At 39.9% G+C, this 23,459-nt stretch overlaps 1 protein-coding gene across 1 annotated transcript in view; it reads left to right on the top strand.

Annotated features, from left to right (window-relative positions):
• The window catches only part of VPS39 (VPS39 subunit of HOPS complex), a 47,622-nt gene that overhangs the window by 12,138 nt on the left and 12,025 nt on the right, over positions 1-23,459 (top strand). Inside the window, exons 5-12 of the mRNA XM_036084625.2 lie at positions 1,180-1,274; positions 2,214-2,312; positions 2,726-2,818; positions 5,001-5,184; positions 8,643-8,763; positions 8,877-8,997; positions 15,397-15,526; positions 20,497-20,639. Of these exons, the coding sequence (XP_035940518.1) occupies positions 1,180-1,274; positions 2,214-2,312; positions 2,726-2,818; positions 5,001-5,184; positions 8,643-8,763; positions 8,877-8,997; positions 15,397-15,526; positions 20,497-20,639 (986 nt within the window). The remainder of the gene's footprint in view (positions 1-1,179; positions 1,275-2,213; positions 2,313-2,725; positions 2,819-5,000; positions 5,185-8,642; positions 8,764-8,876; positions 8,998-15,396; positions 15,527-20,496; positions 20,640-23,459) is intronic.

Here is a 23,459-nt window from a genome sequence, read left to right on the forward strand (position 1 = left end):
GTAAGAAAAGGGGTTGCAGTTATATCTCCTGTGTCAAAAAACAAAAGCTATGACCTGATTAATCACTCTTTATGGTTAATTTGATAGACAATGAAACTGACCTGTTCCAAACCAGACACAGCAGGGTACACAGGTATTAAAGGCAACAGCATCCCTCATAAACTTGAGCTCTGTTCTCCATGGAGTGTCATTCATTCATTCATTCATTTATTCAGTCATCTAGCAGATATTTATTGAGCTCTGCTCTAGGCATTGGGGATACCAAGTTGAATGAGACATGGTTTCTGTCTTTGAATTTATGTTCTGATTGTGAAGACTGAAATGACAGAAAGTAATCATGATACAGTGTGATAAGTTACAGTGGAAATTTATAAAAAATGTTGTGGATCTTAGTAATGGGAAAGACAACATCATCTAGTGGATGATTAAGATTTTGACAGGAAGAGAGAGGAAGGCAGAGCATTTTAAGCAGAGGCCCTGGAGTCTGGCCAGACCTAGGAAGTGTGGTGGAGAGTGGCAGAGTGGCAAGAGATAGGGGAGAGACACATCAAGGCTGGACTATTCAGGCCTCATTTGAAAAGCCATAGATTCAATTGAAGGCAGCCAGCAAGGCCTTTTCTTAACAAACAGAGGACTGGAAACTTGCCTCATGCTTTGTACTGTTCAGCCCAGGGCCCAAATGGTAGAATCATTTTAAACTAAGTTTCTAGGTGGAGAGAGAAACATTTAAAGTAACTAAATCTTCAGGAGTAAAACTAGGTAGGAGGCCCGAGTGAAATTATTTTGCTTGCTTTGCCAGAAAAGAAATCCTTGCCATGGGATTGTACCAAATCCACAGAGGATTTCCTTTCTTCCGCTGAGGCCTCCTAATGGAAGTAGCTTTGAGAGTCTATTCTTGTACAAATATTGCATCACAAATTTCCAGACTTGAGAAAGACAGAGTGCTTTGGTAGCGAGAGAGCTCTTCTGCTTCAGCCAGCCCGAATTTAAAGGAACAAAAGTGACCTCTAACATTTTGTAATGTAATTCTGATAATAGGCCAGAATAAATCATTGTTAGTGAAACCGAAGATACATCTTCAACCAACACTTACCATTTGGTTCTTCTCATCATTAGTTATTTTTGTGTGTGTAGAGAATTGTGATAATTTATACTGTTATTATACCTCCTTCCAAACAGAAAATAACATTTATGTCCATGACTTACTGACATTTCAACAAATCACTACGGTTTCAAAGGCAAAGGGAGCCTCACTGTTCACATGTGACCTCCAGGTAAGTGTAGGCAAGATGAAATTTGACTTCATGTTTTAATAAATAGGGTCTTTCTTATATTATTCCTACCATTAGGTGGGAAGAATAACATTGATATGCAAACCCAGCAGAGACTCCAGAGAAAGTGTTTGATTTTGGATTGTATTAGAGAAATTTCCCCCTTTGTATGTGGTCTGAAGGGGAAACATTTGGGTTCCCCGTGTTTGTGCTAATTAGAGCACCAGACCAACTAACCCACGATAAAAGCCTTTGCCATGGACAAACCATTAGTGGGGAAATCCAGACTTAACCAGTATCACGAACATAGCAATGGGACATTAAGTTGACCTTGTTCTGAACATATTATTGTATTCTTTGTCTATAGGGGTTTTTTGGTCATTTGAGAAAGACATTTCTTATTTGTGCCAATTCATCATCCTTACATTATTCAAAATCTGCCTTACCCTTCTACTCAGCTTAGATCACTTTTTAGCCTTTGTGGTCTACATCGACAATGCATTGTTTTATGCTTAGACCTTTCTCTTCTCCTCCCTCCTTAAAAGATTGAAAGTGGCCACTGACACATGCTGATCCCTGACCAGCATGTATTGACAGCCATGAGTGAGAAACATTTAAGAAAAAAAGGAGTAAGCGGTTACATAGGTGAAGGTCTGCCCTGGGATTTTCCTGTGTGAATTATGAATGTCCTAGAGATTTGCTGGGGTTGGGGTCTTTGGCTGGCAGCCCTTGGGGAGGAAGTGCTCCTCAGCCTATTTTTTCTAAGAACATCTTAGAAAAATGGTGTTCTTCTATTCAGTTTGTCTGGCAAGGGTGACTTTGTATTACAGGGGATTTTCAGATTAGTAGCCATTTCAAGGTAGAAAATCTTGAATTTAGCTGTCACTCAGTTATGGAGTCATCGCATACGTATCCTCATTTGCTCCGGGTGTCTCTTCCCAGCACACAGAGACCGGTGAGGAGGTGCTGCGGATGTGTGTGGCCGTGAAAAAGAAGCTGCAGCTCTACTTCTGGAAGGACAGGGAATTCCATGAATTGCAGGTGAAGTCCAAAGCTTGAAAGGTTTCCTCTTCAGTAATACTGAAGGTCAGGGCCTTCAGTCTTGGAGCTCTCTCCGGATGAAGGCTCTGCCGTGAGTACAGGGGAGCCTCGTCAGAGTCTCCTGGTCTTCAGAGGCAGTGGTAATCCAGTTCTGCAACGTTTATACAGACTGGTTTATTTCAAAGTGGGTTTCATCTTTTCTAAAGGCATCTAGTCATCCAGTTCATGGGTGACATAAATTTTTGTTACAGGTGGTTTCCCAGCCTTGCACTTACAGACTTGTGTTTAGATGAGAATGAGGGTGATTTTGCAGAGTCGGGGCAGAATAACAGGAAAGTCATAGTTTGTTGTTTTTTTTTTTTTTTTTTTTCTTTTAACATCTTTCCATTTGAACTCTTGCTTTCTTTCTTCAGGGGGACTTTAGTGTACCAGATGTGCCCAAGTCCATGGCCTGGTGTGAAAATTCTATCTGTGTGGGTTTCAAGAGAGACTACTACCTAATAAGGGTAAAACTTATTCTTTTGCATGTATCATCCATTTACCTGGGGGATAGGATCACGTGATTTGAACTACAGGTCAAGAGACTGCCTTAAGTGGTGTTTTGGCATAACAGGGTTTGTGTTTGTATGTTTGGTTATTTTTTTTTATGCTTCTCAGCATCTCTACAAATAGATGTCTGATGCCAGTCAGCATCAACTCTCAATTCTCTACATAATGAATTATCCACATCCTGTACCTAATTTTTGGAACAGATAATTAGGGCTGCTTGCCTCCATTCAACAGCATTACCATGGAATGTCATCTTAAGGCTTCAGTGCTCAGGAATTATAAACTAATTTTAGTATTAACTTAAGTATTATTTTTTTAAGGATTTTGTTTATTTGTCAGAGAGAGAGAGAGCACAAGCAGAGGGAGAGGCAGGCAGAGGGAGAAGGAGAAGCAGGCTCCCCGCTGAGCAGGGAGCCTGATGTGGGACTTGGTCCCAGGACTCCAGGATCATGACCTGAGCCGAAGGCAGACGCTTAACCACCTGAGCCACCCAGGCACCCCGAGTATTAACTTAAGTATTTTTAAGACTTTGAGTTTCCTGCAACCCAAAATCTTTTAGTATATTTATTTTAAAAATTATTTTTACTTCTTTTTTAAATTTCAAAAGCCACATATGTTAATATAAAAAATAAGGAAATATAGATAAGCAAGATAAAGAAAGTATAAATCACCCATAATCCCTTCACTCAGAAATAATCACTGTTAAACTTTCGGTAGATGAGCTTCCACCTGTTTACAAAAATAGCATGTTATACACATTGTTTTATAACCTCTTTTTCTTAACCTAAGTGGTAAATATCCATGACATTGGTTTTTCTCCTCTATTATGCATACTGTATGTAGAATAGGTTGATATACCATGCATTTCATAGAATAATCCAAATTCCTTAGCCTTATACCCCTCTCATATTCCAGACTTGGCAATTCTAGAAGCCTTTCTCCCCCCATCTCCATTTCTCCCCACTTCCCTACTCCCCACCGTGTTAGCTGTTCATTATTTATCTAGTTAGTATATTTGTTCTATATTTACATTGTTGGAATATCCTGATTTTATCAGCATCAGAGTTGCAAACTCATAGAGGACTCGCTCCTCTCCAGCTGACTGATGAGCAGAGTAGCAGTGAGGCCTATAGGTGCTGAAAGAAGTCTGTTGAGGGCTGGGGTTACAGAGCCAGAAGCTGGAGAGTAAGCTCTCTTTCCTCTGACTACCTTGAATGCTGCCACCCTCTTTTTGAGGGTGGGAAATCTTGGTTTGGCCCGAGCTATTCAAAAATTATTCATTTAGATCAGACAGTAAAATTCATTCTTTTTGATGTACAGTTCTAATAGATGCTTAGAGTCACGTAACCACCACCACAATCAAGATTCTGAGCAGTGTCATCACCCAAAAAATGCCCTCATGCTGCCCCTTTGGTCAACCTCTTTTCCTATGCCCCAACTTCTAGTAATCACTGATCTATTCTTCATCTCTTATAGTTTTGCCTTTTCCAGAATGTCATATAAATGGAATCCTACAGTATGTAGCCTTTTGAATATGGTTTCTTTCACTTAGCATAATGCATTTGACATCCATCTGTATTGTGTGTGTCGTTATATTCTTTATGGCTGAGTAGTGGTCCATGGTATGGATGTACTATGGTTTGTTAATCCATTCATCAGTTAAGGACAAAGTTGTTTCCAATTTTTAGCCATTATGAGTAAAGCTGCTATAAACATTTGTGTACAGGTTTTGGTATAAACATAAGTTTTCATTTCTCTTGAGCAAGTGCCTAAGGAATGGGATTATTGGGTCGTATGGTAAGTATATATTTAACTTTAGAAGAAGCCAACAAACAAAATGGCTGTACCATTTTGCATTCTCACCAGCAGTGAATGAGAGTTCCAGTTGCTCTGCATCCTCACCAGCACTTGACATTGTTAGTTGCCAGGCTAGATGCTTGTCTCTGTGTTAGAGAAAAAGAGAACTGGTTCTATGTTGTGATGACAAAATTTGTCATAACAAACTCCATAATATTTCCTTATGCCAAACAAGGAATATTATTGGCTTCTGTAGGTTCGGGGTTTTATTTGGATTTTTCAGGCCGTGTTCATGCCTCTAGCGAGAGAACGCTGGTTGACTCACTTTGTGTCTTCCTATAGGTGGATGGAAAAGGGTCCATCAAAGAGCTCTTTCCAACAGGAAAACAGCTGGAGCCATTAGTTGCACCTCTGGCGGATGGAAAAGTGGCTGTGGGTCAGGATGATCTCACCGTGGTGCTCAATGAGGAGGGGATCTGCACACAGAAATGTGCCTTGAACTGGACAGACATACCAGTGGCCATGGGTGAGACCACCATAGCGGCCATTTCCCACTGTGGGCCGGGGTTGTGTGTCATCCTTGCAGAATGGAATTCCGTTTATGGCTTTCACAGACTGTGGTTTATAATGTCATTTACTCTCAGTTCCCCTTCTTAGAAGTAGACAAGTGTTTAAAGTTATTAAAAATGCGATATCGTGATTTTTGTAGGAAGCCAGGTTTTGCCCCAGAGGGGGAAAAATATAAACAGAATTATGTGTTTTAGGAAGTGATTGTCTGTCTATTGCCATATAGTTTTACTTCTGAGTCCTTTTTGTTTTACCTTCTTTGTAATGGTTTTATTGTGTCCTCTGCCAGATAGACTACATTTGGAAATTAGTGGCAATTCTTTCTTTATTCCTGTAATACATGTAACTCAGTATTGATGTGCTTTTGACGTGGGGTTATTGCTTCTGTTGTTTTGTAGCTTGGAGGTGCAGATTGCATTTAGATGTAAGTCTCTGGCTGGCACATTAGGTGTTTCTGCTCCTACCCTGCCTCCGGCTCTCAGCAGTGGTATTGCCTGGAAGTGTGTGACCACCCTCGCAGCAATTCATTTTCAGTCAGAAGAGTGAGCATTTTAAAAATAGTTACTGCTGGGGCGCCTGCGTGGCTCAGTTGTTAGGAATCTGCCTTCGGCTCGGGTCATGATCCCAGCGTCCTGGGATCGAGCCCCACATTGGGCTCCCTGCTCGGCGGGAAGCCTGCTTCTCCCTCTCCCACTCCCCCTGCTTGTGTTCCCTCTCTCGCTCTGTCTCTCTCTGTCAAATAAATAAATAAAATCTTAAAAAAAAATAAAAATAGTTACTGCTGTGGAGTGGGGCATACAGACATGCCATCTTTAAGGACTCTAGCTGGGGAGGTAAGGATAACATCTTGGATAAAGAGAGAAAACAAGGCACTGCTTAAGGTGTTAAATTGGGTGAGTTGAGATTCAGTCGTTCAGAAAGTTCAACTTGCCAGTAAGAAGTTTCATTACATAGGTAAGATTGGACTAGACCAGGCAGGGAGTTTAGGACTTGGCTTGAAGAAAAATTCCTTTCATTCTAGGCAGAAAAAAATAGTTCGAAAAATGATTGGAAATGCTCATTTGTGACAGAGCATTACAGAGACTGACCTGGTTAAAACAGGTGGTGTGAATTACGGAGGAATAAGTGTAGGGCCGGTTGTTAGAGGCCCATGCAAAGGTCTGAGACGCCAGTAGATTCCCAACTGGTAGAATGTTTGGTAAAAGCATCATGTTCTAGGGTAATTATTCTGGTGGTGGTTAGAGATGAACAGATCAGAAGGAAGAAAAGTCAAGAGGACAGTATTTTGTAAGGCCCAAGATTATGTATATTAACAAGTTGGAGGGTCTAAGAGCTTCATGAAAAGCTTCATGGTGCTCTGGGGGGCGCTTGTGTTCCCTTCAGAAGAGGAGCTACGGTAGAATTGATGAAGATGTGTGTAATATGCTTGAACTATGCTTCCTATTCCCTAGTGTGAGAGTTCCTGTTTTAAAACCTTTGTTAGTGCCCAGTGCCTTTGGCAGTGTTTCTGAAAAACTTTTCTGTGCCTTAACATACTGAGGGAGGAAGAGGGCATTCTTTCTAGGTAGGGTGGGAGAACCACCATCTGACAGGACGAAGACTAAACTTCTTCAGTGGTGTACATTTTAAACTTCATTTTTACTTATGCTCTCAACTTTACCACTTCACCCAGACTCCATTCATCTTGGACTCCCCTCACCGAGCCATCATCACCTGTGCTCTTGCCTCTTCTTTTCTTCTCTGCCCAGTACTGTCCTGCTCACATGACAAGGCCCTGTTCAGTGGCACTTCGTCTATGAAGTCTTCTCCGACGCGCAGGCAGAATGAATCACTTCCCCCGTGGTGCTTCCAAAGCCCTTTCAGGTTTCTCTGTCATGGCCCCCACACTGTCCCACTGGATGCAGTGAGTCGTCTGTCTCCTCTCTGTAGGAGCTCTATGAGCTCTGGACTTATGTCTTGATCCACTTGGAGTAGGGCCCGTAACATAGCCTTTTAGGAAATGCTTGCTGAATGGATGAATCACTGTCATTGTCGGCCATTTATTAGACGTCTGCTGTATACCTGCCACTCTGCCAAGTTTTGAACATACAGAGATCCAGACCAACTCTGTTGTCAAAGAGTTGGGGAGACCGGACCATGATACAATATGACAACCAAAAGCCTTTCTATTATAGATTACCTTTTTTTATTAAATTAGACCTTATTAAAGTGGGCCAGATTAAAGGAGAGAGAAATTTTACATATTTATACAAATTAACAATAAAGGGGATTATACTAGTTTTTAAGAATGAGGCCAGCATAAAAAGAGAAGTAAAAAATCCAATACCAAACAACATGTTTTTTAATTTAATTTTTTTAGAAGATGAAAAATACTAGCATAGTAACAGCAGTAGCATTCAAAGTGATGGAAATATTAAGCCAGTTTCCTTCTGGCTTTAAAATTTTTACTGTATAAACTGCATATATACTATGAAAAATTTTTTGTCAGAAAATAAATGACAAAAATAAATCCATAGCAAATTAGCCACACTAAGAAACTATGAATATAGTCTTTGAGGTTAAGTTTCTGTATGATAATTATGCATCTAGTGGTTCATTTTTTATTTTTTTTCCCTTTAAAAACTTTTCTATTTTAATTGTGGTAAAAAAAAACAAAACAAAATCTATCATCTTTACCATTACATTCTATTACAGTTCAGTAGTTTTGCATATTCACATTGTCCATGCAACAGATTTCAAAACTTTCTCATCTTGCAACAGTAAAACTCCGTATCTATTAACAAGCCTTTTCTCCCTCCCCGGCCCTTCTACTTTCTGTTTCCATGATTGGACCTCATATAAGTGGTAGAAAACTTCCACACTGAGAATGCCAACCAGCTGCTTTCTCTGTGACCCATTAAGCATCAGGTGGAGTTTTGCATCTTTTCCCTGTGAAAATCTCAAGCAGAAATAACCTTTGCCAGAAATGTGGAACTCTCTTTAGCCTCATTTTAGGGAAAAAAGAAGTTGCCTTCCTCTTGCCCTTCCCAAGAGAATGAAAGAAGAGGTCATGTAACCTTCTCCCACTGATGCGTTGTTAGGGGCAGCTGCAGCTGCCCTTTCTCTGCCTTGGTTTTGTGACTGATAGAAAGGGAGCAGGTGAAGCTTTCACCTGATGGTAGGAGCGGGATCAGGTCACTCTCAGCAAAGCTGGATGCATCCTTCTTGTGCACGAGATTTCTCTTAGCGTCACTTGGACAAAACAAATTTTTTTTTTTTCCCTTTGGATACCACAGCGTAGGATCCTGGCTTGGTATTTGAGTAGTGGACTATTTGGAGATCCCATCTGAATGCAGCTTAGAAATGGGAAACTGAAGCAATCCGTAAACCTAAAGCCTTAGACCAGATCTATAACTCAAAGTGTTCTTTCTCGTACAGAGCACCAGCCTCCCTACATCGTTGCAGTTTTACCTCGGTATGTGGAGATCCGAACATTTGAACCAAGGCTTCTGGTCCAGAGCATTGAATTGCAAAGGCCCCGCTTCATTACCTCGGGAGGGTAAGGAATTTCTTTTTTTACTATAGCTGCCATATTATTGCAAAGCTTTTAAAATCACCTGTGTCATCATAAAGCCTGTGCTCTTTTGCTAATATTCTTATTCCTGCCTCCAGATCAAACATTATCTATGTGGCCAGCAATCATTTTGTTTGGAGACTCATTCCTGTCCCCATGGCAACCCAAATCCAACAGCTTCTCCAGGACAAGCAGTTTGAATTGGCTCTACAGCTCGCAGTAAGTACTATTTCTGAGATTTGGATGTGAGTCTGCCTTCCTCATTGTTCTCCAAAGCAAGTGATTTTGGTTTAGATGTTTATATTTAGTTTGGACTGGTAGAATAAGCACAGAGCTGCGAGTTAAGGGACTTGGATTCAGGGTCTGACTCTGCCATAAAATATCTATATAACTCTAAATAATTTCACTTTTTCAGATAGTTTATCTGTCAAATGTAGAATGAATGCCAATTATAATAATAGTATCTCCTAGAATTTAGAAGACAATAAAATAATTTAATAGATATGATATAGCCTTGAATTTAATAGCCTTGAAAAATTAGACAGTGCAAGCATTAAAATAACAATCCTAAAAAAATAAAATAAAATAACAGTCATAATGTAAGATTATAGTCTGATTGAATGCAACAACTAGAGGGCTTTTCAGAATTCCTTTCAACAGTAGATCCCTGTCTTTGGATAAGCAGGCCTTCTTCAGGTTTCTGAAACCACCTCGAGTTGCTGCATTGGGGGGCTGCACTCTTATATTTATGGCTGCCACTCTCCTTGAATGTTGGAATGGAATGTTGTTCACAGCCAAGTAGTGCCCATACTTTTTTTTTGGCGGTTCTCTCATTGCCAACATACTTCTTGGAGACTGACTTCTGAGACTTGTCTTGTTCTTTTAAATATCCCCAGTGGTGATTATTGTCTGTAGAGAGTAGATTTGATTTTAGGAAACAACCAAAGGTCATTCTGATCCTAGACCTTGAACTAGACAGTGCTAATTTAGTAAAAGAAGAGATTTTTATGAAGATAATATTTAAAAAGCTTAGTTTTTAGAGTATTTTGTAAATTATTTCTGAGAGGAAAGCAGTGATCATAAATTTTGGAATTTATGTTTATAGTTACATGTGTTAGATACTTTTGTTTTTTGGGTTTTTTTGTTTTATTTTTTTAAAGATTTTTTTATTTATTTGACAGAGACACAGCGAGAGAGGGAACACAAGCAGGGGGAGTGGGAGAGGGAGAAGCAGGCTTCCCGCCAAGCAGGGAGCCTGATGCAAGGCTCGATCCCAAGACCCTGGGATCATAACCTGAGCCGAAGGCAGACGCTTAGTGACTGAGCCACCCAGGTGCCCCTGATAGATACTTTTGAAGGGCAGTATTTATCTTCGATATATACATTTTGGATTTAAAACAAAAATCCAGTCTTAATAGTTAGAAATATTTAATATCCCATAAAGATTGTGTTTTTCTTGGGGCATTTAATTTCAGCATCTTACTACTTTATTTTTATTTTGTTGTCACTCATGCATTGCCCTAAATTATTTTATTTTCATTTTTAAAATAATAAATACCCATGAACCCACCATCCTACCCAAGAAAAATAGCTTACATAACCTATATGTTCCTCTCCATCTCATTCTTCTGCCTCCCCTCCAGACAAGCCATCATCCTAAATTTGTGTTTATTGTGCCCTTTAAAAATGTATTTCTTGTTGAAAAATCTCAAATCAACAACCTAACCTTACACCTAAAAGAGCTAGAAAAACAACAAACAAAACTCCAAACCAGCAGAAGGAAGGAAATAATAAAGATTAGAGCAGAAATAAGTGAAATAGAAACAAAACAATACAGTAAACGAATTAATGAAATCAGGAGCTAGTTCTCTGAAAAGATCAACAAAATTGGTAATAGCCAATTTAGCCAGACTCATCAAAAAAGAGAGGACTCAAACAACATTAGAAATGAAAGAGGAGAAATTGACACTACAGAAATACAAAGAGGATTATAAGAGAATATTATGAAAAATTATATACCAACAAATTGGACAACCTAGAAGATATAAATAAATTCTTAGAAACATATAACTTCCCAAAACTGAATCAAGAAGAAATAGAAAATTTGAACAGACTGATTACCAGCAATGAAATTGAATCAGTAATCAAAAAACTCCCAAAAAGCAAAAGTCCGGGACCAGATGGCTTCACAGGTGAATTCTGCCAAACATTTAAAGAAGAGTTAATGCCTATTCTTCTCAAACTATTCCAAAAAATAGAAGAGGAAGGAAAGCTTCCAAATTCCTTCTACGAGGCCAGCATTACCCTGATACCAAAACCAGATAAAGATACTACAAAAAAAGAACTACAGTATCCCTGGGTCAATATCCCTGATGAACATAGATGGAAAAATCCTCAATAAAATACCTCCTAACTGAATCCAACAGTACATTAAAAAAATCATTCACCACAATCAGGTGGGATTTCTTCCTGGGTTGCAAGGGTGGTTCAGTATTTGCAAATCAGTCAACCTGATACATCACATCAATAAGAGAAAGGATAAGAACCATAATGATCATTTCAGTAGACACAGAAAAAGCATTGGACAAAGTACAACATCTATTCATGATAAAACCCTTAACAAAGTAGGTTTAGAGGGAATATACCTCAACATAATAAAGGCCATATATGAAAAACCCATAGCTAATATCATCCTAAATGGGGAAAACTGAGAACCTTTCCCCTAAGGTCAGGAACAAGATAAAGATGTCCACTTTAACCACTTTTATTCAACATAGTACTGGAAGTGCTAGCCACAGCAGTTGGACAACAAAAAGAAATAAAAGGCATCCAAATCAGTAAGGAAGAAGTAAAACTATCCCTATTTGCAGATGGCCTGATACTATATATAGAAAACCCAAAAGACTCCACCAAAAAACTGCTAGAACTGATAAATGAATTCACTAAAGTCACAGGATACAAAATCAATCTACAGAAATCTGTTGCATTTCTATACACTAACAATGAAATAGTGGAAAGAGAAATTAAGAAAACTATCCCATTTACAATTGCACCAAAAAGAATAAAATACTTAGGAATAAACTTACCCAAGGAGGTGAAAGACCTGTACTCTGAAAACATTGATGAAAAATTGAAGATGATACAAATGGAAAGATAGCCCATGCCAATGAATGGAAGAATTAATATTGTTCAAATCTCCATACTACCAAAAGCAATCTATAGATTGAGTGCAATCCCTATCAAAATGCCAAGAGCATTTTTCACAGAACTATAACAGTACTAAAATTTGTATGTAACCCACAAAAGACCCCAAATACCCAAAACAATCTTGAGAAAGAAAAACAAAGCTGGAGGGGAGGTATCACAATACCAGATTTCAAGATACACTGTAAAGCTGTAGGAATCAAAACAGTATGGTACTGGCAGAAAAATGGACACAAAGGTCAATGAAACAGAATAGCTCAGAAATAAACCCATGATTATATGGTTAATTAATCTGCAACAAAGGAGGCAAGAATATACAATGGGTAAAAAAATCTCTTCAAGAATGGTATTGGGAAAACTGGACATCAGTATACAAAAGAATGAAACTGGATCACTTTTTTGCACCATACACAAAAATAAACTCAAAATAGATTAAAGACCTAAAGGTGAGACCTGAAACCATCAAAATCATAGAAGAGAACACAGGCAGTAAGTTCTCTGATACGGGCGATAGCAGCATTTTTCTAGATATATCTCCTCAGGCAAGGGAAACAAAAGCAAAAATAAAGTATTGGGACTACATCAAAATAAAAAGCTTCTGCACAGCAAAGGAAACCATCAACAAAACTAAAAGACAACCTACGGAATGGTAGAAGATATTTACAAATGATACATTCAATAAAGGGTTAGTATCCAAAATATGTAAAGAACTTGTACAACTGCACATTCAGAAAGCAAATAATCCAATTACAAAATGGGCAGAAGACATGAACAGAGATTTCTCCAAAGAAAGCCATACAGATGGCCAACAGACACATGAAAAAATGCTCAACATCACTCATCATCAGGGAAATGCAAATCAAAACCACAATGAAAGGTGGAGGCAAGATGGCAGAGAAGGGGACCCCGTTTCAACTGGTCCCCAGAATTTAGCTGGATGTCTATCAAACCATTTTGAACACCCATGAAAAATCAGCCTGAGATGTAAGAATATGTATCTGGATCTCTACAAGCAGAAAAGCAACTGCCTTTGGCAAGGTAAACCGTGGGGAGTCATGAAACTGTGGGGAGATATCAGAAGATAAACAGAAGGGGGAGGGAGCTGCCAAAACCACAGTGAGATACACCTCATGCCTGTCAGAATGGCTAAAATCAAAAACCCGAGGAACAACAAGTGTTGGCGAGGATGTGGAGAAAAAGGAACCCTTATGAACTGTGGGCGGGAATGCAAACTGGTGCAGCTACTGTGGAAAACAATATGGAGGTTCCTTAAAAAATTAAAAAAAGAATTACCATATGATCCAGTAATTCCACTACTGGGTATTTACCCAAAGAATACAAAAACACTAATTTGAAAAGATATATGTACCCCTAAGCTTATTGCAGCATTATTTACAATAGCCAAGATATGGAAGCAACATAAGTGTCCATCAATAGATGAATGAATAAAGAAGAGCTGATATATCTATCTGTCTATATATATATCAAATCAGTAATATGGAATATTACTCAGCCATAAAAAAAGAATGAAATCCTGCCATTTGCAACAACATGAATGGAGCTAGAGGGTATAATGCTAAGTGAAATCAGTCAGAGAAAGGCAAATACCATACGATTTCAGTCATACGGAATTTAAGAAACAAAAGGACAAAAAAGACAAACCACAAAAGCAGACTCTTAACTTACCAGAGGGGAGGTGGTGGGGGATGGGGGAAATAGGTGCTGGGGATTAAGGCGTGCCCTTGTGATGGTGTATGTAAGGGTGGAGTCACTGCAGTGTACACCTGAAACTAATATAACACTATGTTAGTTATACTGGAATTAATAAATTTTAAAAAGTGGTTTTTTGTTAACCATTTACATATATATGTGTGCTTGAATATGTTATTTAGTTTTGAACTTTAAAGGGTGTCATGCAGCACGTAGCTTTTTTAGTATCTGTTTTTCTTCACAGGAAGGTCTTGGGTGTTTTCAGTGATCTTCCTGCTGCAGGTTGTGTGTTTGTTTAATCTTTGGTAGAGAAGGTGGAAGTGGGTTTCCATTTTTCCCTTCTCTTTTCTAGACTTGTACTTACTAGGTGTTCGTGCTATGATGAAAGAAGGTTGGTTGATACCATCTTAGCTCTTTAGGAACCTGTCTTTTATTTAAATAAATCAAAGAATATACATGAAACTTTCAGAGGGCAAGTACATATTAAATTTCGCCATTGACAAAATGTGGAGCAAAATTTTAGCCAGGGGACAGTTCCCTGTGGGCTAGACAGGACATCCCAGGGTTGGACCCTTTCTGAATAGGCGAGATCAGGATCAGATGGGGAAACAGGGAGCAGTAAGAGCCTGAGGAAGTTAAAGAAGTGAAAACAAGTGTAGAAATGGCTTGGAGCTCATCCTGACTGGAGTGGAGGGTGATGCTTGAGCATCTGGGAGTAAGCTAGAGAAGAAGGCTGTGCCGGGTTCTGAAAACCTGTAAAGCACCAAGAGGGCTTAGACGGGGTGTGGCCCTGTGGTGATGGTGGTCTGGAGTGGGGTGATGGCAACAGAATAGGAAAGGAAAAGAAGGGAAGAAATGGAAAGAAATTTTGAAGGAAGAAATTAAATGTAGTAAAGATTGGTTAAAAAGAATATAAGGGGAATAAAAGGTTATAAGGAAGAAACAAAGATAATAAATAGCTGCATTAATTTAGCTCTTACTGTGAACAGGACCTTGCCCAGCTGTGCCAGTGACATTAAATGCCCTGCATTCTGTCCTCACTCACAGTGTTTTTAGTTTTGATTTTTCTGTGTTTTTAAACTAAACTCTAGACTTTATTCAGATTTCACCAGTTTTTCCATTAGTTAATGCCCTTTTTCTGTTCCAGTTTCAAATCCAGAAATTATATTGTATTTAGTTGGTCTGTGTCCTTAGTGTTGTCTGGTGTATGACAGTTTTTTGTTGTTGTTGTTTAGTGTTTTTTATTTATTTATTTGACAGAGAGAGACACAGTGAAAGAGAGAGCACAAGCAGGGGGAGTGGGAGAGGGATAAGCAGGCTTCCCGCTGAGCAGGGAGCCTGATGCGGGGCTCGATCGCAGGACCCTGGGACCATGACCTGAGCCGAAGGCAGGCGCTTAACGACTGAGCCATCCAGGCACCCCTGTATGACAGTTTCTTACTCTTCCCTTGTTTTTTGTGACCTTGACCGTTTTCAGGGGTACTGCTCAGATATTTTGTAGAAACGCTGTTGCATTTTAATTGCAGAGTTTCTTCTCAGTCTTGTGGTTAGATTGTCAGGACAGTCTATGAGGGCAGGTGCCACGTGGCTTGTCTTGTACAGTTTGGCATGCGGACCTCCTACGATGTTGTCTGATCCCTAGTATATACTGAATAAATATTTGTTGAGTGAATGCGCTCTTACCTGTTCTACTCTCTTACTTAGGAAATGAAAGATGATTCCGACAGCGAAAAGCAGCAACAGATCCATCACATCAAGAACTTGTATGCCTTCAACCTCTTCTGCCAGAAGCGTTTTGATGAGTCCATGCAGGTCTTTGCTAAGCTTGGCACAGGTAACACATGGGGTTTGGCCTTGGATGGACCTCATGGAGGGAGGGGAACTGGAAAGGACGGGAGAAATGGTATTGGACATCTGAAACCGGGGCTAGTTTCTGCTCATTTCAATTGATCCTCGTGCCTCACAGGATCTTGTGGGTGGCCACAGTGTTATATATTTACAGTCCTTATCTTGTGTAACTGGTCTCACCCATAAACACAGACTTCCAATATCCCTTTATTTACTTACAGTAGAGAGGTGAGATCTCTTTCCAGTGGCTAGAATATTCATACATGGCACCCAAGGCACTCTTCTTTATGTATATCAAGGTGCAGGCATTTTTGCTATGAGGCCTTGAATGTGGTCCTGGAAAACCTTATATTCTATAATAAATACTCTAGGGAAATAACAGGGCTTATGGGAGAAATGAGGTTGGGGCAGACCACTCAAGGCATAGGCAGCTTGGTAAGTGGAACACTAATTAAAACAATAGCTGTCCTACTAACATTAAATCCCCACTGTTGTTGGTACTCAGCATGGTAGTGCTTTGCAGTATTGAACCCTGAGGCTATGCTTTCTCCTTTGAGATACAAATCTTTGAGAATATTTGCTTCTAATAGAAACTAGTTTCATCAAAATGAAAAGTCTGATCCTGGGTATAGACTTCTTTATGAGACCCCCAAAAAAATGAATGTGGGGGGAACATCTTTGCTTTATTTTTACTCTCAGCTTTTCCAGGTGGTTTAACTTAATAGAAAGTATAGTGGATTTTGAAGCTACTAACCAGCCAGCCACTCCTTGACTAAAAGAGGTCACTTCTGTTTCAGTTCTTTTCTTTAGGTCTCCCTGTATAGGTAAGGCTTTTTCTTTAATTGTGAGGAAGCTTGGGTGCCTGGGTGGCTCAGTTGTTAAGCGTCTGCCTTCTGCTCAGGTCATGATCCTGGGGTCCTGGGATTGGGTCCCGCATCGGGCTCCCTGCTCCGTGGGGAGCTTGCTCCTCCCTCTCCCACTTCCCCTGCTTGGGTTCCCTCTCTCGCTGTCTCTCTCTCTGTCAAATAAAGGGATAAAATCTTTAAAAAAAAAAGAATTGTGAGGAAGCTTGCCTGCCTGGTCACTTTAAAACATTAACAAGCTGGGGAAATTTGCATACAAATCAACACAACTTTTTTTTGTTGTTGTTAAAAGATTTTATTTACTGGAGAGAGAGAGAGCACAGAGGGAGAGGGAGAAGCAGACTTCCCGCTGAGCAGGGAATCTGATGCGGGGCTCAGTCCCAGGACCCTGGGATCATGACCTGAGCCAAAGGCAGATACTTAACCAACTGAGCCACGCAGGTGCCCCCCAACACAACTTTTGCCTCATAATGATAATATTATCCTACTTATGAACTGTGTTAACTAATTCATATGAAAGAAACTCAGGTTGTAGCAGAACAGAGTATACCTGGGATGCCAAGTCAGAAGACTGCTTTCGGGGGCATGGAATAGGAGCAAAAGGAAATTTTGTAGAGGGATGTTTCTTCTGAGCCAGAGGGAGGCCAGGCTTCAGAGAACAGTCTCAGACGGCTCGAATGTCATACTACCAGGCCCAGTGTCCTTTGATCCCCCTAGTGTAGGATGGACTGGGCCCAGGTTTGCTTTTCCTGCCTCTCACTTTACTGTGTTCCACAGATAGGTTTCTTATAAGGGTGGCCTATTTCTACCCCTTGTGAGTGAGAAAGAAGCTCTGTCTGCTCTCACTGGGGACATAGGGCCTGTGAGTGGACTTTATCAAGTTTGTGAACCACTCTAGACTTGATATAAAATTTTTTTCATACGTGGGTTTTTCTAGAGAGAGGATTAGTATGTTTGATCACATCCTCTGATGTCTTAGATCCTAAAAATGTTTAAGAACCAATATTTTAGATTATTTCCTTATGGCAACCTACAACTTGTACATAAAAAGCTCTAAGGCAAGATAGAAACGTAAGTACTATAGGTATTTGCACAAGGGCTTGATAAGAAGACACACTGCATTGAGACCATGGAGTTTTGGAGTCTTGGTGGTTGAGCAGGATGTGTGGAATGGCAAGAATGTGAATAAGATAGTTTTTATATTTCTTTTTTTTTTTTTTAACATTTTATTTATTTATTTGAGAGAGAGAGAGAGAGAGAGCACAAGCCAGGGGGTGGGTGCAGAGGAAGAGGGAGAAGAAGACTCCTCGCTGAGCAGGGGGCCCCACTTGGGGCTAGATCCCAGGACCCTGGGATCATGACCCGAGCCAAAGGCAGACGCTTAACTGACTGAGCCACCCAGGTGCCCCAGTTTTTATATTTCTTGAAACCCATATTTAGATCTTGAAGTTGAGCCTTAGACTATTGAATTTGTTCAGATAACTATATTCATTACTTATTTAGTCAATAAAAATTTTATCAAGCTTCTACCATGCGTTGGAGACTATTCTGGGTACCAGGTAGTGGGGCTTATATTCTGTTGGAGAGGGTGCAGACAACCAAATAAATAAGCAAATTTATAATATATTGGGAAGTGGTAAATCCTAAGAAAAATAAAGCAGGGGAATGGGGATAAGGAGTACTGAAGATGGGAATTAGGATTACAATTTAAGATAAAATGGTCAGGGAAGGCATCTCTGAGAAGTTAGGGCCTGAAGGAAGCTATTTAATGAACTGGGCAGGTGTCTGGGCAGGTGCACTGCAGGCCAAGGGAATGGCTAGTGCCAAGGTGGTGAGGTTGGAATGCTGCCTAGTGTGTTCCAGGAGCAGCCAGATCCATGTGGCTAGAGCATAGTTGATCTGTATCCTTTGTTCTGCATAAGGAATTTAATCCCGTTGTGAATTACCTGTCTATATTACTGGGGATTCAATGTGTGGCATAATCCTGGACTTGGTGAACATGCGGGCCAAGGGCAAATCAGATAAGCGATGTCAGTGCCAACTGTACCTTTGATCTTGGGCTTCATGGATAAATAAGACCTGTTATATGGCCACAAAGCGCTTGCATGTAAAACCATCAGTGAAATGTTGGAATAAGCGTCTCCAGGGTTGTGGAGAAGTAAGTCAGGAGTCTCAAGAGGAGGTGACCGGGCTCTGGAAGATAGAAGGAAAAGCAGAGTGTAAAGGAAGGGTGGGTGGCAAGAGGACTCAGTGGTGGCTGAGGGTCTGTGAGCCCCAGCCCAGTGTGATGTTGGTGGTGCTTGATAGGTCATATGAGAAAGAGATGTTGGGTCTAAATCTCAGAGGACCTTGAGTGCTGCAAGGGACTTTGGACTTTGTATTGTAGGCTTCAGGTGACATCACAAGGTTTTAAGTAGAGCGATGTGATTAGAGCCACATCTGTAGACACACACCGTGGTGCGGGAGCCTGGCAAAGCCTAGGCGAGGGCGGTGGATTCACTCCGGGCCCCCAGTGGTTGTCTGCGTTCCTCAGCCTGTGCTTCTGTGTGGCAGCCACACAGATCCGCCTGCTGTCCCTTTCAGCTTCCCAGGAGTGTCTGTTTCACATTATCATGATTCTCAGGTTTTGAGGAACACAGTCTTCCTAGCTTGGCAGAAATACCGGGGTCAGACAAAGGTTTCTTGGGGATGATGTGGGTTCTGGAGGCTTCAAGGCAAGACTGGGTAACATTTCTCTTCTGGTCTGCTTGCCTGGGGCTCAGCTCCTTCTAGAAGGGACATGGCCTCCTGGTCCTCCAACTTTTTTTTTTTTTTTAATTTTAATGAAAATAAAGTAATGCTAGGACAAAACATTTATTGAGGTGTTAAAGGAAAAAAAAATTTACTCTAGATCTAGCCTTGACTCTCGTTTTGTCTCTTTTTCATCCAAGCTTTTTCACATGTGTACATCTCAATGTAATGATAATCATAACAGTATATGCTTTTATAGTTTTTGTTACTTAGAATTGTTACACTGTTTTTCCTTGTTGCTGTGTGCCCTTCATAATTACGATTTGTAATGATTGCCTTATAGTCTCTTAGTTGAATAGACTATAGTTCTGCTGCTGAAGGAATTCCACCATTTTTCCAGAATTGCACTGTTACAAATAATGTTCATTACATGACCTGTTTATTCAGATGTGTCTCCCCCCCACCCCCGCCTTTAGACTGTTTTCTTAGGGTAAACTCCTAGAAGTGGGATTAGTGGGTCCAAGTGCCTTTTTCCTTATTGAGGTAGAGTATTTTTGCCTTGGCAGTGTAAGAGTGATTCAGTCTCATAATATTGCAAGCAGTGGGTAGTATCATGTAAAAATTTTTTTCACTAATTTTACTAATTAAATGTACTGCTTTGATTCTTAATGTAGCAGAATGTTTTCCCACTTATTTATATTATTTTCTTGTCAGTTGTTCATGTCTTTTGCCTGTTTATCAGATGAAATCTTTTTTTTTTTTTTACCAGTTTATGTTTTATATAATTAACTTATTAGCCTCTTGCCATATATGCTGCGAATATATTCCTTAGCCTATTGTCTGGCTTTGTTTTAGTAATAGTAATTTGTTTTGGTAATAATTCTTTTTTTGACATACAATTCTTTTATTTTTTAAGGCTATTGATTTTTTTCAACTTTAATATCTTAGCAATATTTTCTTGGAATATGTTTTCTTCTCCACTTTCAGAGAATTCATAAATTTTCCATTCTAATTCTGCATATGTGTATTTGTGTATGGCTTGGAAGATAGAGTCAAGCATTTTTGTAATGGTTTAGTGAAATATACATATAAATAGTGCTCAAACTATAGAAGTGTAGAGCTCATTGAGTTTTTATGAACTTGGAGTCATTCTTTTTTAAAAAATCAGTCTGAGGGTGCCTGGCTGGCTCATTCGGTAGAGCATGTGACTCTTGATATTGGGTATAGAGATTATGTAAAATATAAAAAAATCTTAAAAAAAAAATCAGTCTGGAAGTTATTTTGCTGTAGTAATGGTCTTGTTTTATCTGATCCCTAAATTGCTGTGCTCCTTTCTGGGGAATCATGTTTACCTTCCATGTAGATCCTACCCATGTGATGGGCCTGTACCCGGACCTGCTGCCCACAGACTATAGGAAGCAGCTGCAGTATCCTAACCCGCTGCCTGTGCTCTCGGGGGCTGAATTGGAGAAGGCGCACTTAGCTCTGATTGACTACCTGACACAGGTAGGTATGATACAGAGGTGTGTGGAAGAGTTTACCTGGGAGTTCCAGTACCTCTTTTCTGTGGCAGAGAAGGGCAGGCCTTCTCAAATTCCATAGGCATTCTATAAATGAATGCCGTAGAAGTCATGGTGGGCTGGGCACATTTCTTTCTCCTCCATCTCCCTGCTCAGTCATACCATTGAGCTGTTTGATGCCAAATCTTGATAGCAGGAAACGTACTTGATTTCTGGTAAATTTACACTAAGCTCTTCTGGGAACTAAAAAGAATAAATCTTAGTTGATAGAAAATAAGTTTTTTGAAACACTCTTTTGGAACATACTTGTGGAAAAATACATGCTCTATGCAGGAAACTGGGCAAACATAGAAAAGTATAAAGCAAAAGTACAAATCACCCGTAACCCTACCACCCAGAGAAAAGTAACGAACATTATAGTGTTGTCCTTCTAGACCTTTAGAGGCACACCTCCTTTATTGTGCTTCACAGATGCTGCGTTTTTTTGGTTTTTTTTTTACAAATTGAAGATTTGCACCAACCCTGCATTGAGCAAGTCTGTTGGCACCATTTTTCCAACAGCATTTACTCACTTTGTGTCTGTGTCACATTGTGGTAATTCTCACAACATTTCACGTTTTTTCATTATTATTGTATTTATTTTTGTGATCTATGATCATTGATCTTTGATGTCACTGTTGTAATTGTTTTGGTATGCCACCAGCTGTGCCCATATAAGATGGCAAACTTAATAAATGTCTGTGTGTTCTGACTACTCGACCAACTGGCTGTTCCTGCCTCTTCTCCTTTTTGGGTCTCCCTACTCCCTGAGACACAATAATTTTGAAATTAAGTCAGTTATTAACCCCACAATGGCCTCTAAGTGTTCAAGTAAAAGGAAGAATTGCTAATCAAAAGTAAAGATAATTAAGCTTAGCGAGGAAAGCATGTCAAAAGCCAAGATAGGCCAAACTCTAGGCCTCTTGTGCCAGTTAGCCAAGTTGTGAATGCAGAAGAAAAATTCTTAAAGGAAATTAAAACTGCTACATCAGTAACATGAATAAGAAAACGAAACAGCCTTATTGCTGATTTGGAGAAAGTTTTAGTGGTTTGGGTAGAAATCAAACCAGCCACAGCATTCCCTTTCGCCAAAGCCTAATCCAGAGCAAGGCCCTAACTCTCTTCAAATCTATGAAGGCTGAGAGGGATGAGGAAGCTACAGATGAAAAGTTGGAAGCTAGCAGAGGTTGGTTCATGAGGTTTAAGAAGGAAGGCGTCTCCATGACATAGAGTTCGAGGTGAAGCAGCAAGTGCTGATGTAGAAGCTGCAGCAAGTTCTCCAGAAGATCTAGGTGAGATCATTAATGAAGGTGGCTCCACTTAACAACAGATCTTCAGTGTATGAAACAGCCTTCTGTTGGAAGGAAATGCAAACTAGGACTTTCATAGCTAGAGAAGAGAAGTCAGTGCTTGGGTTCAAAGCTTCTAAGGACAGGTTGACTTTCCTGTTAGGGGCTAATGCAGCTGGTGACTTGAAGTTGGAGCCAATGCTCATTGATCATTTTGAAAATCCTAGGGTCCTTAAGAATGATGCTGCATCTGCTCTGCCTGTGCTCTATAAATGGAACAACAAAGCCTGGATGACAGCACGTCTGTTTATAATATGGTTTACTGAGTATTTTACACCCACTGTTGAGACCTGCAGCTCAGAAAAAAAGATTCCTTTCAAAATATGACTGGTTATTTGAAATGCACCTGGTCACCCAAGGGCTCTGATGGAGATGTACAGTAAGATTAATGTTTTCATACTAACATAGCATCCATTCTGCAGCCATGGATCAAGAAGTAATTTTAACTTTCAAGTCTTCTTTAAGAAATAACATTTCACAAGCCTATAGTTGCTATAGATAATGATTCCTCTGTATCTGGGCCAAATAAATAAAAAACCTGGAAAGGATTCACTATTCTACATTCCATAAGAACACTCATGATTACCCCGAATAGCCAAAGGAGTGTTGAAAAAGAAAACCAAAACCGACGGCATCACAATTCCAGACTTCAGGCTCTATTACAAAGCTATAATCATCAAGACAGTATGGTACTGGCACAAAAACAGACACATAGATCAGTGGAACAGAATAGAGAACCCAGAAATGGATCCTCAACTCTATGGTCAACTAATCTTTGACAAAGCAGGAAGGAATATCCAATGGAAAAAAGTCTCTTCAACAGATGGTGTGGGGAAAATTGGACAGCCACATGCAGAAGAATGAAACTGGACCATTTCCTTACACCACACACTAAAATAGACTCAAAATTGATGAAAGACCTAAATGTGAGACAGGAATCCATCAAAATCCTTGAGGAGAACACAGGCAGCAACCTCTTCGACCTTAGCCGCAGCAGCTTCTTGCTAGACACGTCTCCAATGGCAAGGGAAGCAAAGACAAAAATGAACTATTGGGACTTCATCAAGATAAAAAGCTTGTGCACAGCAAAGGAAACAGTCGACAAAACCAAAAGACAATGGACAGAATGGGAGAAGATATTTGCAAATGACATATCAGATAAAGGGCTAGTATCCAAAATCTATAAAGAATTTATCAAACTCAACACCCAAAGAACAAATAATCCAATCAAGAAATGGGCAGAAGACATGAACAGACATTTCTGCAAAGAAGACATCCAAATGGCCAACAGACACATGAAAAAGTGCTCAACATCACTCAGCATCAGGGAAATACAAATCAAAACCTCAATGAGATACCACCTCACGCCAGTCAGAATGGCTAAAATGAACAAGTCAGGAAACGACAGATGTTGGCGA

Source organism: Halichoerus grypus, chromosome 8, assembly GCF_964656455.1.
Source record: "Halichoerus grypus chromosome 8, mHalGry1.hap1.1, whole genome shotgun sequence".
NCBI lineage: Eukaryota > Metazoa > Chordata > Mammalia > Carnivora > Phocidae > Halichoerus > Halichoerus grypus.